The sequence below is a fragment of the Eumetopias jubatus genome, unplaced genomic scaffold (assembly GCF_037043125.1).
Source record: "Eumetopias jubatus isolate StellerSeaLion01/CBP00866 unplaced genomic scaffold, mEumJub1_p1.0 scaffold_3, whole genome shotgun sequence".
NCBI classification, from domain to species: Eukaryota; Metazoa; Chordata; class Mammalia; order Carnivora; family Otariidae; genus Eumetopias; species Eumetopias jubatus.
In genome coordinates, this window is record NW_028274809.1 from 135,609,509 (window position 1) to 135,625,055 (window position 15,547).

General features: G+C 38.6%; 1 protein-coding gene across 6 annotated transcripts in view; it reads left to right on the forward strand.

Annotated features, from left to right (window-relative positions):
• Window positions 1-15,547, forward strand: part of CAB39L (calcium binding protein 39 like) — a 120,466-nt gene that overhangs the window by 75,773 nt on the left and 29,146 nt on the right. For all 6 annotated transcript variants that reach the window (XR_015767897.1, XM_028107373.1, XM_028107389.1 and 3 more), the window contains one exon: window positions 11,116-11,284. Coding sequence is in view for 5 of the 6 variants with exons in the window: in XM_028107373.1 (XP_027963174.1) it covers window positions 11,116-11,284 (169 nt within the window). In the remaining variant the exon portion in view is untranslated. The remainder of the gene's footprint in view (window positions 1-11,115; window positions 11,285-15,547) is intronic.

Sequence of the window (15,547 nt, forward strand, 5' to 3'; positions counted from 1 at the left end):
GAATTGATTTCTTAGTCCTTCTGTTTTTCATCTCTTATCTTTTTATGTGTTGGAAGATGTCAATTTTACATTTAAGTGAAGATAAACCCTATTGAATTTTCATTTCAGCTACTCTACTTTTAATTTATAAGAACTAATTTTTGTTCTCTGATTATTCTTTTTTCTTGTCTCTTGGCGCTTCCTGGTTCTGTGACCTTAGGCAAGACACTGCACCTTTCCAAACCTCAGTTTTCTTATCTGTAAAATAAAAGTAAAATTTATAATATTACCTTCACACTAAAATAATATTGTATTATATGCCATTGACTTTGCACCATCAGAAAGATTTGTGTTTTCATCCAGGGTTCTGCCACTTACTTACTATAAGATCTTGGGCAAGTTATCTAACTTCCTTATGTCTTGGTTTCCTCATTGCAATAAGGAGTCAAATAATAATACCTACATGAGTTGGTTGTTAGGAGTCTTCAATGAGATAATGCTTTATAAAGCACAGCATCTAGCACATAGTATTCAGTAACTACTAATCTAAGAAATTATTATCTGTATTCCTTTTAAGAGCTGCAGTTTCCATAGAAACATATGAGCAATTTTAAACAAATACAATGAAGGTCATATATAAGTGCCAGAATAACATTATAAAGTAAAGTGCTCCTTTGCAGCTCATGGGGAACTGCAAGTCTTAATGGATGCACAAGGATATGATTTGCACAGCTGATCATTGGTGAATAAGGCCAAGGTGATCAATTTATACCAACTTCTGGAGATTCTAAAATGTTAAGCTCTAAAACATTTGACAGGGCGCCTGGGTGGCTCAGTTGGTTAAGCGACTGCCTTCGGCTCAGGTCATGATCCTGGAGTCCTGGGATCGAGTCCCGCATCGGGCTCCCTGCCTCAGCAGGGAGTCTGCTTCTCCCTCTGACCCTCTTCCCTCTCGTGCTCTCTATCTCTCATTCTCTCTCTCAAACAAATAAATAAAATCTTTAAAAAAAAAATTTGACATTATCCTCAAGGAAATGGGGAGCCACTGAAGAGTTTTGGAGAGAGGAAAAATATTAGATTTATGTTTCAGGAAATGAGGATAAGTTTAATAGTAGTTTTTAAAAATGAGCTTGTAAATAAATGATCCCTTGAGAATGCTGAAATGTGTTGTCCTGGAGATTGTGTTGACTGATGGAGAAGAGCAGTGGTGTGGATGATCTAAAACAGTATCTTCCACAGGGTGCCTGGGTGGCTCAGTTGGTTAAGCGCCTGACTCTTGATTTCAGCTCAGGTCATGATGTCTGGGTCACGAGTTCAAGCCCTGCGTCGGGCTCCGCATTGAATGGGGCCTGCTTGAGATTCTCTCTCTCACTCTCTTTCTGCCCCTCTCTCTCACTCAGGCTCTCTGTTGCTCTCTCTAAAAATAATTAATTGATTAATTAAATAAAATTAACTTCATTCCTTTTTGATATGGTAAAATGTATATACATTTGATACATTTACATATTATAGATGCTTTATGGAAGATATAAAAAAATTTACCATAATTAGATATTTATTTAGAAAATTAAGTTGGTAGGACTCCTGTGTGGCTCAGTCGGTTAAGTGTCTGCCTTAGGCTCAGGTCGTGATCCCAGGGTCCTGGTATCAAGTCCTGCCTCGGGCTTCCAGCTCATCAGGGAGCCTGCTTCTCCCTCTGCCCCTCTCCCCTGCTTTTAATTAATAAAAGGCCACTTTGTTAATATACAGATTTTTATTCTAAGACTCCATTTTCTTGTATTTATAGCACACAACAGGAAAATAAGAATTATTATTATTTTTTAAAGATTTTATTTATTTATTTGACAGAGAGAGACACAGTAAGAGAGGGAACACAAGCAGGGGGAGTGGGAGAGGGAGAAGCAGGCTTCCCACAGAGCAGGGAGCCCGATGCGGGGCTCCATCCCAGGACCCTGGGATCATGACCCGAGCCAAAGGCAGACACCTAACGACTGAGCCACCCAGGTGCCCCCCAAAATAAGAATTATTTACTTTAAGAATAACTTCCTCAATTTTGATTCATTAGGAAACTTTTATAAAATATCTTTCCATTTCTTCTGAAAAGTTAATATTTAGTTCAGTTCCTAAGGCTAAAATTGCTTGTTAGTTCATTTATGAAGGGCCTACAGTAGTAACAGTACTAGTAGTAATAACACTAATGATAGTAATAGTCATGGTAGAAGTTTAGATCATATTTACTAAACGCCAGGACTTGCTTTGTATTTCTATAATAGTCTTGTAGGTAGTTATTATTGCTATTGTTATTGTTATTGTTATAACCTATTTTATACATGAGGACACTGCAGCCAGAGAGGTTAACTAACTTATCCAAAGTCACGTAGCTAGTATGATTTAAACCCAAATAGTTTGGCTCCAGAGTCTGTGCTCTCAGAACACCACCCAGCTTTCCATTCCTCAAGCAGTCATAGTCTACACTGAGAAGAGACAACTCACTACAACTCATTGTTGTTACTTTATGGGACATCAAAAATGGAGCAGGTCTTAAAGTAGAAAATTGCCAAATAGGCACAAAGAGTAGAAGGATTGAGTGCCTCCTGTGCAAAGGCATGGAGGCATCAAAATGCATAATGTATTTGGAAGTTGACAGGACTTCTGGTGTAGCTGGAGTCCAGTGTGAATGGGAGGAAAGGTTGGGGGATAAAGCTGGAAAGGCTGAGAACAGATTATGAAGAGCCTTCTGTGTCCCACTAAGGAATCTGAATGTCATTCTGTAGGTAACATGGAACTCCCCAGGGACTAGATGTGATGAGTTCTGGTTGCAGTGTGGAAAATGGCTTGGAGTGTGGAGGTGCTGAGACTGCAGCTTGGAAGAGTCCAAGCAAGAGATAATTAGGGCCAAAACTTTACTGGTGATATTGGGAATGAAGAAAGCAGATATTTTTAAAATATTTTTAATTTTTTTCTGATTCATAGCAGCACATACTTATTATTTTAAACTATAGGGACGCCTGGGTGGCTCAGTCGATTAAGCGTCTGCCTTCAGGTCAGGTCGTGATCCCAGGGTCCTGGGATTGAGCCCTGCATTGGGCTCCTTGCTCAGTGGGGAGCTTGCTTCTCCCTCTGCTGCTCCCCCTGCTTGTGCTCTCTCTCTCTCTGGCAAACAAATAAATAAAATCTTTAAAAAAAAAAAAAAGAAGAAGAAATGTATAATATAGAGGGAGTACAAACCAAAATTCTCCCAAAGAAAACCATTATCAACAATTTGGTGATGATACCTCTGGGCTTTATTCGCTGTTATAATGATTCTTTTATTTTTCAATCCAGACTTTAAATCCATTCCTTCACATCCTGTTGTAGATACCATTTATTGAGCACATGCTATGTGCCAAGTGTTGCATTCAGTATCTTTACTTATGTTATTTCATCTAATTCTTTTAATAATACTGTGAGGACTGGGTATTACTCTTACCATTTTATAGATGAGGACATTGAAACTTAGAGTAAGGCTACTGCTCAAGGTTATACAGCTAATAAATGACAGAGCCAAGTTTTCAATCCAGATCTGTTTCTAAATTCCATGTTCTTTACCTTACTGTATCTTTAATAAGACTTGTGGACCATTCAGGTGTGAAGGAAAATAAGATTATAGAAGATCCTGAGTACAGGGTAGACAAGAAGTCCTAAGTAGAATAGTTTCGCCAGAATCAGCTTTACCCATCACCATTGTTTAGTTTAGTGTGAAATGCTAAATCCTTTGTTAAAAGTCAGCATTTTGACTGAATTATCTCTTGTAAATTGCTTAAAAACTGAAGACAAAACTTGATTGGTGCATTTACAAATCAAACTGATGTTATTTAGGAAAATGATAGTATCATTCTATGTTGAACCTAATTCTAACAAGGAAGGAAGGAAGGAAGAGAGAAAGAAAAAATTTATATTTGCCCATCAAAGGTAATCATCTGGATATAGGATATGAAACATGATATGAAGGATTTGGAACCCAAACTTTATGAAAAGATTATAAATAAAGACTTTCTCTAAATGAACTTTTCTCTTGGACCAGGCAAGTGACATTCCAAGTTACTGAGAGAACTTGAGGATGAAGTCATTTAAACCCCTCTCAGTGATGCATAAAAAATCATAGCCAATGGAAGATGTTCCAGAAGTCTAATACTGAGATCATAAATTTCTCCTAATAGTACTTAAAAATTTTTTAATCCAAAAATTTCAACCATATACAAAAGTAGAAAGTATGAAGAAATCCTATGTACCCATCACCCAATCTTAACAACCATCAGTATTCTGCTGTGTTTGTTTCATCTATCTCCCCAACACCTCCCCCTACTTTTTTGGCTGGAGTATTTTAAAAGCAAATCCCAAACCTCATGTAATCTTGCTTTATCAACCCTAAATAATTTACTTTGATATGCATTGCAAAAATAAAAAAGATAAATTTTACATAACCACAATGTAATCATTATACTTAAAAAGTAACAGTAATTCTTTAGTAACTAATACCTACACCATACTCAAATTTCCTTGATTTTCCCTCCCCCAAATTTCCATAGTTGGTTTGTTCAGTTAAGGATCCTAACAAGTTCCACTTACTGTAATGGTTGTAATGCCACATAAGTCTTTTTAAAGTCTCTTTTCATTGAGAACAGCGCCTGCTCCCCTTTTTATGAAAAACTGAGTTCATTATGCTACAGAGTTTCCTCCATTCTGGATTTGTCATGTTGCTTCCTAATGGTGTCACTTGTTCCACTGTCCCCTGTATTTCTGTCCTGGAGGTTATACTTAAAGACTCGATTAGATTCAGATTCAGTTTTATTTTGGCAATCATATTTTGTAGGTGGTGCTGTGTAGTTCATATTTCATCTCATCAGGAGACATACATTTTGTAATGCTAAGATTGAGCAGTGGGTTCAGGTGGAGACAGCTTAATCCACTGTAAAGTTCTTCATCAGTCTTACACTCGACTGTTTTACCGATCATTGATTAACGCTGTATGATTCAGTCATTTCATTAGCAGTTATAAAAAGATGATTTCCTAATCTTGTCATTTCTCATGCATTTTTTTTAAGGTTTTATTTATTTATTTGACAGAGAGAGACAGCAGGAGAGGGAACACAAGCAGGGGGAGTGGAAGAGGGAGAAGCACGCCTCCCGCTGAGCAGGGAGCCCGATGCGGGGCTCGATCCCAGGACCCTGAGATCATGACCCGAGCCAAAGGCAGATGCTTAACCAACTGAGCCACCCAGGCACCCCTCTCATCATGCATTTATTGACTAGAGTAGTTTTATAGAGAATAACTTTCTATCATTTACCACAATAACTTAACTACTTTAAAATATAATTCATACCAGAGAGGTAGAATGAATGCTCAATTCTTTTCTTTCCATCATCAATTTAGAGAGAAATAAGTTGTTACCCCAGGAACTTCCATTGGCATCTAATGAGTTTCTTTTATCTCTCTCTCTCTCTCTCTCTCTCTCTCCCCTCCCCTTCCCTCATCCCTTTATTATCATTATAAACTTGTGGGTTTAATTTTTTTCCCATATGTTTTATTTTTCTTGCTGGTGCTCAGTTGTCTATCCTTCAAGTTACTTCATGTCCTTTTGATATTACTCACATTAGCAAGTGAGATTCCTTGCTTTCTGGCACAAGATATACCAGGCCCATCTTGTATATTTCCTAACACAGACTTGGAATCAGCCATTTCTACCAAGGACTCATGTTCTTTTTAGTGAGGAATGGTTCTTAGAGACTATAATCTGGATGCTTGGGCTTCTCATTGGATTGTTATTGCTTCTAAGCCTTTTTAGTGGACAGAGTTTTCTCCCTATTTTTAAAGTAAGCAAATATATCTAGATTAAAAGCAAAACTTCTTGCCTATATTGAGGAGGCCTAGTGTTTGTTAAGTGACATTTTACAGAACTTTTCCAACTACTGCCTGACATTGTTTGCTTCCGGCAACAACGCAAGTCATTTTCCCCTCTTATATGTGTTCTTAACTTGAGATATTCTTTCATGAGATCTTCTGACGATTTTTTATATAATGTTTACTGTAGCTCACTACTAGAGGAGACAATTGCTCTTACATTTTAGCTTTTCTTAAACTTGAAAGGGATCTTTTGTGCTGTGATTATTTGAATAAACATGCATATATAGTAGTGTGCCTTCTTTATACTAACATAGTTAGAGGCCAGACTATATGATCCAAAATACAAATCAAAAAGGAAGATATAATTCAGTTCTATAAAATAATGATTCAACATGTATTGGATTAATCTTTATTAGCAACCTGACATAAATTAGTCATCGTAGAGGCACAGTGATTCATCTTGGTCCCTGCCCTTGGGAACCTTTTTCATAAGTGGAAGAGAATAGATATTTATTCTGTATCAAGAATAAGGAAATTAATGTTATTGGGATTTGAAACTTAAGATAGGCTTAATTTGTGGAGCAATAAACTATCAGAAGCCAATATCCTAGAGGGTAGTAAGGTTGAAATGATATATGTGAATTATAGATCCCTTAAAGGCTACTGACAAAAAATCAAGAATTTCTCTATATATCCCAATGTATTCCTAACTTTAAGAAGCTTTCATCTCAGAGAATGACATTTCCACTCTTAGGCACAAACTAATGGGATGCAACAAGTGTTCTGACCCAGAGGAATACTTTTTAAAATATTTTTTTAGTTCTCAAGAATAAATAGTATATCACAGATGGTTCCAATAAACTTGACCAAATGAAAGGAAAAAGTGAACTAATTATACCCAAGAGTTTGGAATATAAACTTTTTATAGATCTCAGTTTGGAAATTAAATCAAGAAATGAGAAAAATGTTGGCTAGAGATCATACAGCTTTTTGTTTAAGCCAGAGTTTGAGTTTCATTAAAGTTCTAGTATTAAGAATTTCAGTCAGCATTTGAAATTCATTAACTTCAGGGGCGCCTGTTCAGTCGGTTAAGCGTCTGGCTCTTGATTTTGGCTCAGGTCATGATCTCAGGGTTGTGAGACTGAGCCCTGCGTAGGGCTCCACACTTGGCGTGGAGCCTGTTTAAGATTCTCTCTCTTCCTCTCCCTTTCCTCCCCCCGCCACCCTCTCGTGCACACACACACACTCTCTCTCTCTCTCTCTAAAAGGAGAAGGGGGGAGGGGGAGGAGAAGAAAGAAGAAATAATTCATTAATTTCATCGTATGCCTACTTTGTGCAAAACATTATGCTAAGCACTCTGGAGATTGAGGTGGGGATAGGGGAGAGTAACAGATAAGATGCAGACAGCACATGGGGCTGGGAGCAGAGGAGGCAAGGGGAAGGTAACGAGAGAGCAAGACGGTAACAAGTAAAACCTATCCCCGTCAATGAAGTTGTTTGAAATGAGGTGAAGAAAACAGATTTATAACTACTTATTGGCGATATAGCATAGTATAGATTGAAAAACGTGCTAAACTGGAATTACAAACTGTTGTAAGAATGTGAAGGAGAGAGAGAATAATCCTGAGTGGTGGTTTATTGGGAAAGACTTCAAGGAGGAGGTGGTATTTAAACTAAGCCTTAAAACATGAGAGAGAATCTTAGAGGTAGAGATGTAAGGAGAAGGACCTTCTAGGTTGAGAGAACGGCATACCCCAAAATTGTAGGGAATGGGATGAGAAATGAAATTGAAATGTTAAGTTTAGGGCCAAGTTACAAAAATCCATAAATATTTCACTATAAAGTCTAGATTTTAATGGTCATGGGTTCTTTGTCTAGGCCAGCAGTCTTTATTTCGTATTTCTAAAGTACTCTACCAGTAAACAGCAATGTTTTTCTCCTTCACACTTTAGAAAATACACCCCTTTTTATAACATCTTAATATTTTCCATCTATAACTCTTCCATGTGTACCAGCAGGCTGATTTTCAAGTTCTTCTGGTAAGAGAAATTATTAACACTATAAATAGGCATTTTTTAATATTCTGCAAGTAATCATGCCTATCTGAATATATTAGCATTTAATGTTAATATGAGTTATTCAGGGAATACTCAAAGGAGAACTATAGAGAGTATTCAGCATAAAACAGGACAAAAATGATAAATACTACCCTAGTTTAGTGAATCCTCTCAAATATCCTTGTTTACCATTTCCCCTACTGTATGTGTAGATTTGATTTTGCAAAGTAGCCAGTTTCCTAAGTTGTAGGAGAGCGATTCTATCCTTGAATCAAATGTCATGTAGATCTTGTCTTTTAAAGAATAATGCATTATTTTTTATTGCTCAACAAAATGTTATCACGTATATTTGGTGAGTTATATCAGGAAGTTTTGTGCAAAAGTGGTTTTGTTTTGATTTTCATCTATTCAGTTTTCTTATCTGTTCATTTTAGTTCTCATCTGTTCAGTGGTCTTTTTTTGCTTTTAAAAATATTTTTTGCTGGAATTTTTCTAATCTGCAAAATTCATGGTAAATTTGAAAGATTATGTAGGTCCTTTATGGATATCATTTTTCTTCTGTCCTCAACATTATAGGAAAGCGCTTTTTCAAGAATTGAAATAATTGAGTTTTTCCCCAGTGGGCTTTGTATTAGAACCATAAAAATTAATATTGTATTTAACTGAAATGAAATGAAATAAGATTTTTTTATCCTATATGCACTTCCCAGTCTTTTACCACTATATCTTCCTTTGTTTCTATTCTGTTTACTACACGGTTGCCAACTGTATCATTTTAATACTGAGCTTGTTTTACTTGAGCTAAGTTTTGTTCTCTTTCTCGAAACCTTATCATACACTGGCATGTAATGCAAACTAGATTTATTTCATGACACTTGAGGCCTTGCTATTAAATTAGGAATGGAACACATGTAATGTGCCAGTCCTGAATTGTTTCCTACAGTAAATATTGTATTTTTCTAGCAAAGTTTTTGCCTCGAGCTAGAATTCATGATTTCAGTGAGTCGTTCAATATGCAGCTATTTATTATTGGTCATCTATTATATACAAATTGTATATACGTGCATGTCATAGCTATCCTTATCTTTATCTTTTTCCTGAACCCCAGATAGATATATTCTACTTCCAAGGAGACATCTCTACTTAGATATCAGGCATCTCAAAGTTAACATGGTCAGAAACAAACTTAAATTCTTCACTGATCTGTTCATCTGCTAGTTTTACTCATCTTAAAAATTGGCACCGCCATCTAGCCAATTATTCAGGCCAAAAATATGGGAATCCTTGAGTTCTCAATTTCCCTCACCCCAGATTTGTTCCCCACCCTACCCCAGCTATGTCGGTACCAAGGCCTATTGACTCTTCCTGCAGACAATATGCACTATCTGCCCACAGTCCGCTAATGTACTACTACCACCTCAGTCCCCGCCACCATCATCTCTAGCTGGGCTTCTACTCCTCCTACCCAGTCTGCCTGCTCTCACTCTAACTCTCCAGCTCATTTTTCTGGTTTTTGTTTTTGTTTTTTTTAAGAGAGAGAGAGAGAGAGTGCACAGGAGACAGGGGGAGGGGCAGAGAGAGAGGGAGAGAGAGAGAGAATCTTAAGCAGGCTCCACGCCCAGCATGGAGGCCCATGAGGGGCTCCATCTCACAACCCTGAGATCTGAGCCAAAATCAAGAGTCAGAAGTCAGATCCTTAACCAACAGAGCCACCCAGGTGTCCCCATTTTTTTCCTTGTTTTATAATAGATTCTCCACAGATGCCCAGAGTGATCTTTTTATTTTTTTATTGTTTTAATAATTTTTATTGTTATGTTAATCACCATACATTACATCATTAGTTTTTTTTTTTTTAAGATTTTATTTATTTATTTAATTGACAGAGAGAGAGAGACAGCGAGAGAGGGAACACAAGCAGGGGGAGGGTCAGAGGGAGAAGCAGGCTTCCCGCGGAGCAGGGAGCCTGATGCGGGGCTCGATCCCAGGACCCTGAGATCATGACCTGAGCTGAAGGCAGTCGCTTAACCAACTGAGCCACCCAGGCGCTCCACATCATTAGTTTTTGATGCAGTGTTCCATGATTCATTGTTTGTGCATAACACCCAGTGCTCCACGCAGAATGTGCCCTCTTTAATACCCATCACCAGGCTAACCCATCCCCCCACCCCCCTCCCCTCTAGAACCCTCAGTTTGTTCTTCAGAGTCCATCGTCTCTCATGGTTCGTCTCCCCCTCCGACTTACTCCCCTTCATTCTTCCCCTCCTGCTATCTTCTTCTTTTTTTTTTCTTAACATATATTGCATTATTTCAGAAGTACAGATCCGTGATTCATCAGTCTTGTACAATTCACAGCGCTCACCATAGCACATACCCTACCCAGTGTCCATCACCCAGCCACCCCATCCCTCCCACCCCCCACCACTCCAGCAACCCTCAGTTTGTTTCCTGAGATTAAGAATTCCTCATATCAGTGAGGTCATATGATACATGTCTTTCTCTGATTGACTTATTCAGAGTGATCTTTTTAAAGCATATGTTAGGCCATGTTAATTTTTTGCTTTAAGCTCTCCAAAGGCTTCCTACCACACTTTAAAACCACATTCCTTAGCTTGGCTTACGGAGCTGTATGTGATCTGGCCCCTGCCGTCTCCACTGTTGCCTCATTTCACACCGTTCACTACTCTTCCCCTGCATTCTAGCCGTGCTGGCTTTACTTCTCTCTCACTCACCAAGCTGGTTCTTGCCTTGGAGCCTTTGCAGTTAGTTCCCTTTGCCTGGAATGCTTTGCTCCTTCCCTGACCCTTCGGTCTAAATGAAAGGAAATTAAGTAGTCACACTCTGTAGTATAAATATTTTAATGTCTTCAGTTTCATAGCACTTCTCAGAATATGAAATTTCTTTTCATTGTTTATAATTTGTCTCTTACCCCACTAAATAGTATTCCCACTAAAAAATATGAACTCCGGGAAGGCAGTGACCTGTTGTGCTTACTGTTATGGCCCCAGGGTCTGGAATAGTGCCAGGCACATCTTAGCTATTCAGTGGGTGTTGAATGAATGGTGTTTGAATGAACTGTGACAAATGGTATCTATGCTTCCTTTAATAGCAGTATTGAAATGGTTCTTTTGATACCATTAATATTATTTTGTTAATAGGTAACGGTGTTCTCTATTTCTCTCTTGTTTATGCTTTAGATATGAAGCCCCACAGATCGCCTTACGTTGTGGGATTATGCTGAGAGAATGTATTCGACACGAACCACTGGCCAAAATCATCCTCTTTTCTAATCAGTTCCGAGACTTTTTTAAGTATGTGGAGTTGTCAACATTTGATATTGCTTCAGATGCCTTTGCTACTTTTAAGGTAATTTTTTTTTTTCCTGAATCAGCTAGGTCATTTAGTTTTAGCATATAGTTAAAGTCAGTTGGCCTCTGAGGAGGCAGTTTAATTTTAAAAAAGCAGAAAAGGCTATTCCTTAGGCCTGAGCTTATAACCAACTGTGATGCAAATCATAAGAGCATCAGTAATGCATTATATCAGGCCTATTAGTTGGAAAAAACAACTCAAAATACTTGTCACAAACTCATACAGAATGAATTGCAAGTATATAAGTGAAAAAAAGAACATGTAGTATTCTCTGCAAAGCATGCTTTCATTTATGTTAAAAAACAAAGGGTATAAGGTGCATATGCACTGAATACCTCTGGAAGGTTATCAGGGAAGGAGCAACAGAGTTTACCTGCAGGGAAAGGAACTGGGTAGTGAAGGGAGCTGGACAATGACATCTTTGCATATGAAGGACATCACAGTACTTAATCAGTGTAATTGTAAAGTCCCACCCAGTGAAACAAATTACTAATAAATGAATTGTAGTTTTTTCATAATCATCTATAGTCTTATAAACTTATTATCTACTGTTACTAAATAGGAAATGAATTTAATCTTAGTTTTATATTAAAAATTTTTTAATTGTTGAAAATAACATAGCATAAAATTACCATCTTAACCATTTTTTACTGTACAGTTCAATAGTGTTAAATATATTCACACTGTTATGCAACTAATACCTGTTAAACAACAATGCTCCATTTCTCCCTTCCCCTCAGCCCCTGGCAACCACCATTCTGCACTCTGTTTCTGAGTTGGACCATCAAAAAGATGTTCAGGAAGCATATTAGAAAATAATGTAGCTAATTTGCAAACTAAAACACTAGGACTTCTACATCCAATGAATGATGTTACCTTAAAGGTTTCTGTCTTAGAAAATCATTTACTTATTCTTATGTTCGTGCCGTTATTTAATATATTTTGAAACTGGTATCATTGTCTGTGACATGTTATTTTTCAGTAATGGCCAAGCTTTATCCTTTGAGGGCAGATAAAAGTTTTGGAAACAGTGCAAAACTTTTGACATTCAGGTTAGTGGGTAAAGTGGGTGATCGTGGTAGCTAGAACTATTTTTGGTTTTGGTAATAATAATGGTAATGATAATAAAAATAAGTTTTAAAATGACTAAAATAGAGTCTGATTTTCTTCAGTGTATATCACATGGCTCCGAAGACAATTTTGGAAGAGGAATTCTGAAAATATTTTAAGCTGATGATGTAATGGCATCATTGACAAACAAGTCAATTTTACAAAATAGACGGCTCGTTTAAATGTATATATTCAGATTCATTTCTTTAACAGCATTTCAGCAATTTACTTGCTCCATTTACGTCATTCCAAATTTACTTCTACTTTTTTTAGGATAGAAATATATATTGTTACCTAATTGTAACCCATGTATGACTTTTTATTTTTTATATATTATCTTAAATACATACTTTAATAATATTGACATAGTCCATATTACCAGTATTAATAAATACTTGAATCTTATTACTTTATGTAAATGACTTCAAAGTTGCCTATTCCCCGAATGATAAGTAGTTCCTTTTAACAACTCTCCAGGGGTCAAGAAAGGTGAAAGTGGTAGTTTGTTACACCGAAAACCGTGTATTATTTATAGCCTAGGGATTTACTCAGCTGTTCTAAGAAGGTGCCCTGAATCCATTAAGAGATACATAGGCTCACATGGTGGCAGGAAGTGTGAGAGAGCATCAGGGAGCAGACAAGAAACAGCAGGGACTTGGGGGGGAGCAGGACGAAGGGGGACCTTGGGGGGAGGAAGACCTAGCGAAGGGGAGGGATGGGGCCTGCGGCAGCGCAGTCCGAGGGGCTTGCTGTGACCAAGAAGAGGGAGCATTGGTGAGCGGACCCCGCCCTAAAGATACCCTGAAGGGGTATGCAAGGCATGGCTGCTCCCGCCTTGTGACATAGTCTATCCTGACATTTCCACGGTATCTCTGGAAACGTCACGAAATGAGGAAAATTGAATTGATAAGAACTCCTGTCACAATCGTGTTTGAGGAGGACAGTTTACTGTGGCACTTTTGTTTTAACAAATGGGGGGTGGGAGGTGCAGGTTTGGGACCAGGGCTGAATTGCCTGAGACAGGAGAGGAAAGGAGCCATAGTGCCATTGTTCCCTAAAAGCCTCAGCCAAGCCCAAAGTAAGTACGGAACCAATCTAGAATCTGGGTTTGAAGGGAGAGCGGGCACCAGGCTGCTGGGGTTTTCCACATGTCTCCCTCTGGTCCTGCTAGCCCCGTAGAGTCTCCTGACGAGACGGGCGGGCGGAGGAAGAGCAGAGCCTGTTAAGTCTGGGATAGAAGGCAAAGGGCAAGGGAAAGAAGGAGAAGGAAGAACAGGGACCTTAGTGGGGGATGAAGAAGACAAAGAGAAGAAGAGAAGAAGAGAACAGCAAAGAGTGAGGGGAAAGAAGAAAAGAGAGGGAGGAAAAGTCTGGGAACAGCAGTAAGGAGAGTCGCCCGGTGGGCGGAGGGAGGGGGAGCAAGGGCGACAGGCCCGGGTGTGTGCTCGGAGTGCTGTGTAACTCGCGAGCCCGCTCCGTTCCCCGGGCCACTCGGCCTCACCCGGCAAAGCAGAGGTTGTACAGTGGCTGCAGATGAACCCCCCCAAAGTCCATCTAGAGCACACAGTGAGAGAGGCCTTGATGCATCAAATCTGAAGAATGACATTTAACACAAAAGAGGATTCCATTTCTTTCTAGCGAACTGTCTGGGCTTAAACAGCTAAGGAGATGTTTTCTTTTTTCTTTTTTTTTTTTTTTTAAGATTTTATTTATTTGACAGAGAGAGAGAGAGAGACAGCGAGAGAGGGAACACAAGCAGGGGGAGTGGGAGAGGGAGAGGCAGGCTTCCCGGCTGAGCAGGGAGCCCGATGTGGGGCTCGATCCCAGGACCCTGGGATCATGACCTGAGCGGAAGGCAGACGCTTAACGACTGAGCCACCCAGGCGCCCCAGCTAAGGAGATGTTTTCTATTAATAGATAGCATAGTCCCATTTTTTTTCCCTTTTCTATCTGATGACTCTGCTGTCATGGAAACAAAGTTGGTTCTGTTTTTTAAAGACTGTAAGTAAAGCTTCACAAATAATTATAAACAAAGAACAAACTCTAATGGAGGCCAAAAGCAAATAGAAACGAATATGTATTTTTCAAAATTTCCTCAAAGATTTTTCAACATTTAATAAAATAAACTATACTTGATAATAATGTCTTGCTATCATATGTTCAACCCAATTTAATTTGCAGCACAATATTAAATACCAAAAATAAATTGATGTTAATTTATACCTCAGCATATTTTCCATCAAACTTAAGTCTCTGAAAATCTAAATAACCATAAAAAGTTTTCTAGTATGCTAAAAAAAAAAAAGTGGGGGGTTGCCTGGGTGGCTCAGTCGTTAGGTGTCAGCTTTGGCTCAGCTCATGATCCCAAGGTCCTGGGATCGAGGCCCGAACTGGGCTCCCTGCTCAGTGGGGAGCCTGCTTCTCCCTCTCCCACTCCCCCTACTTATGTTCCTGTTTTTGCTATCTCCCTCTCTCTCTCTCTGCCAAATAAATAAATAAAATCTTTAAAAAATAAAAAAAGCATCCAACTCTTGATTTCAGCTCAGGCCATGATCTCCAGATCCTGAGATCTCAAGCTCCGCATGAGGCTCTGCGCTCAGAGTCTACTTATTATTCTCTCTCCCTCTGCCCTTCCCCCATGCTCACTTTCTCTCTCTCTCCCCCACAAATAAATCTTTGAAAAAAAAAAAAAGCTTTCCAGTATGCCAACAATATTGGAAATGCCAATTCCTATATTTTTCCAAAATGCGGTGGTTAATATAATAGAACAGTGACCATAAGTCACTGTTTCTTTTTAAGTAGATGGCTTCGGGGGGTTTTGGTTGTTTGATTGGCTTGGTTTTAGTTTGATTTTCGTTTGGTTTTGTCTTTTGTTTTTAACCTCTTAGACTAGCCTTTTTTGTTTTGAGTTCCAAAATGGCTGTTGCCCAGTTTATTCATTAATGTTTTAACATGGTTTATATTTTTTGTCTACAAATTGTCCTTTCCCAAAAAGCATTCCTGACGATCAGAATTTTTTTTTCATCCCTCCTTCCAAGAATTGACACGATAGGAGGGGTTTGAGTTTCACCTCCCTCTGTCACCTGACTGGCTCTGTGTCCTTGAGCAAGTAGTTAACCTTGGAGTTTCGTTTTCCTCATCTATGAAGAT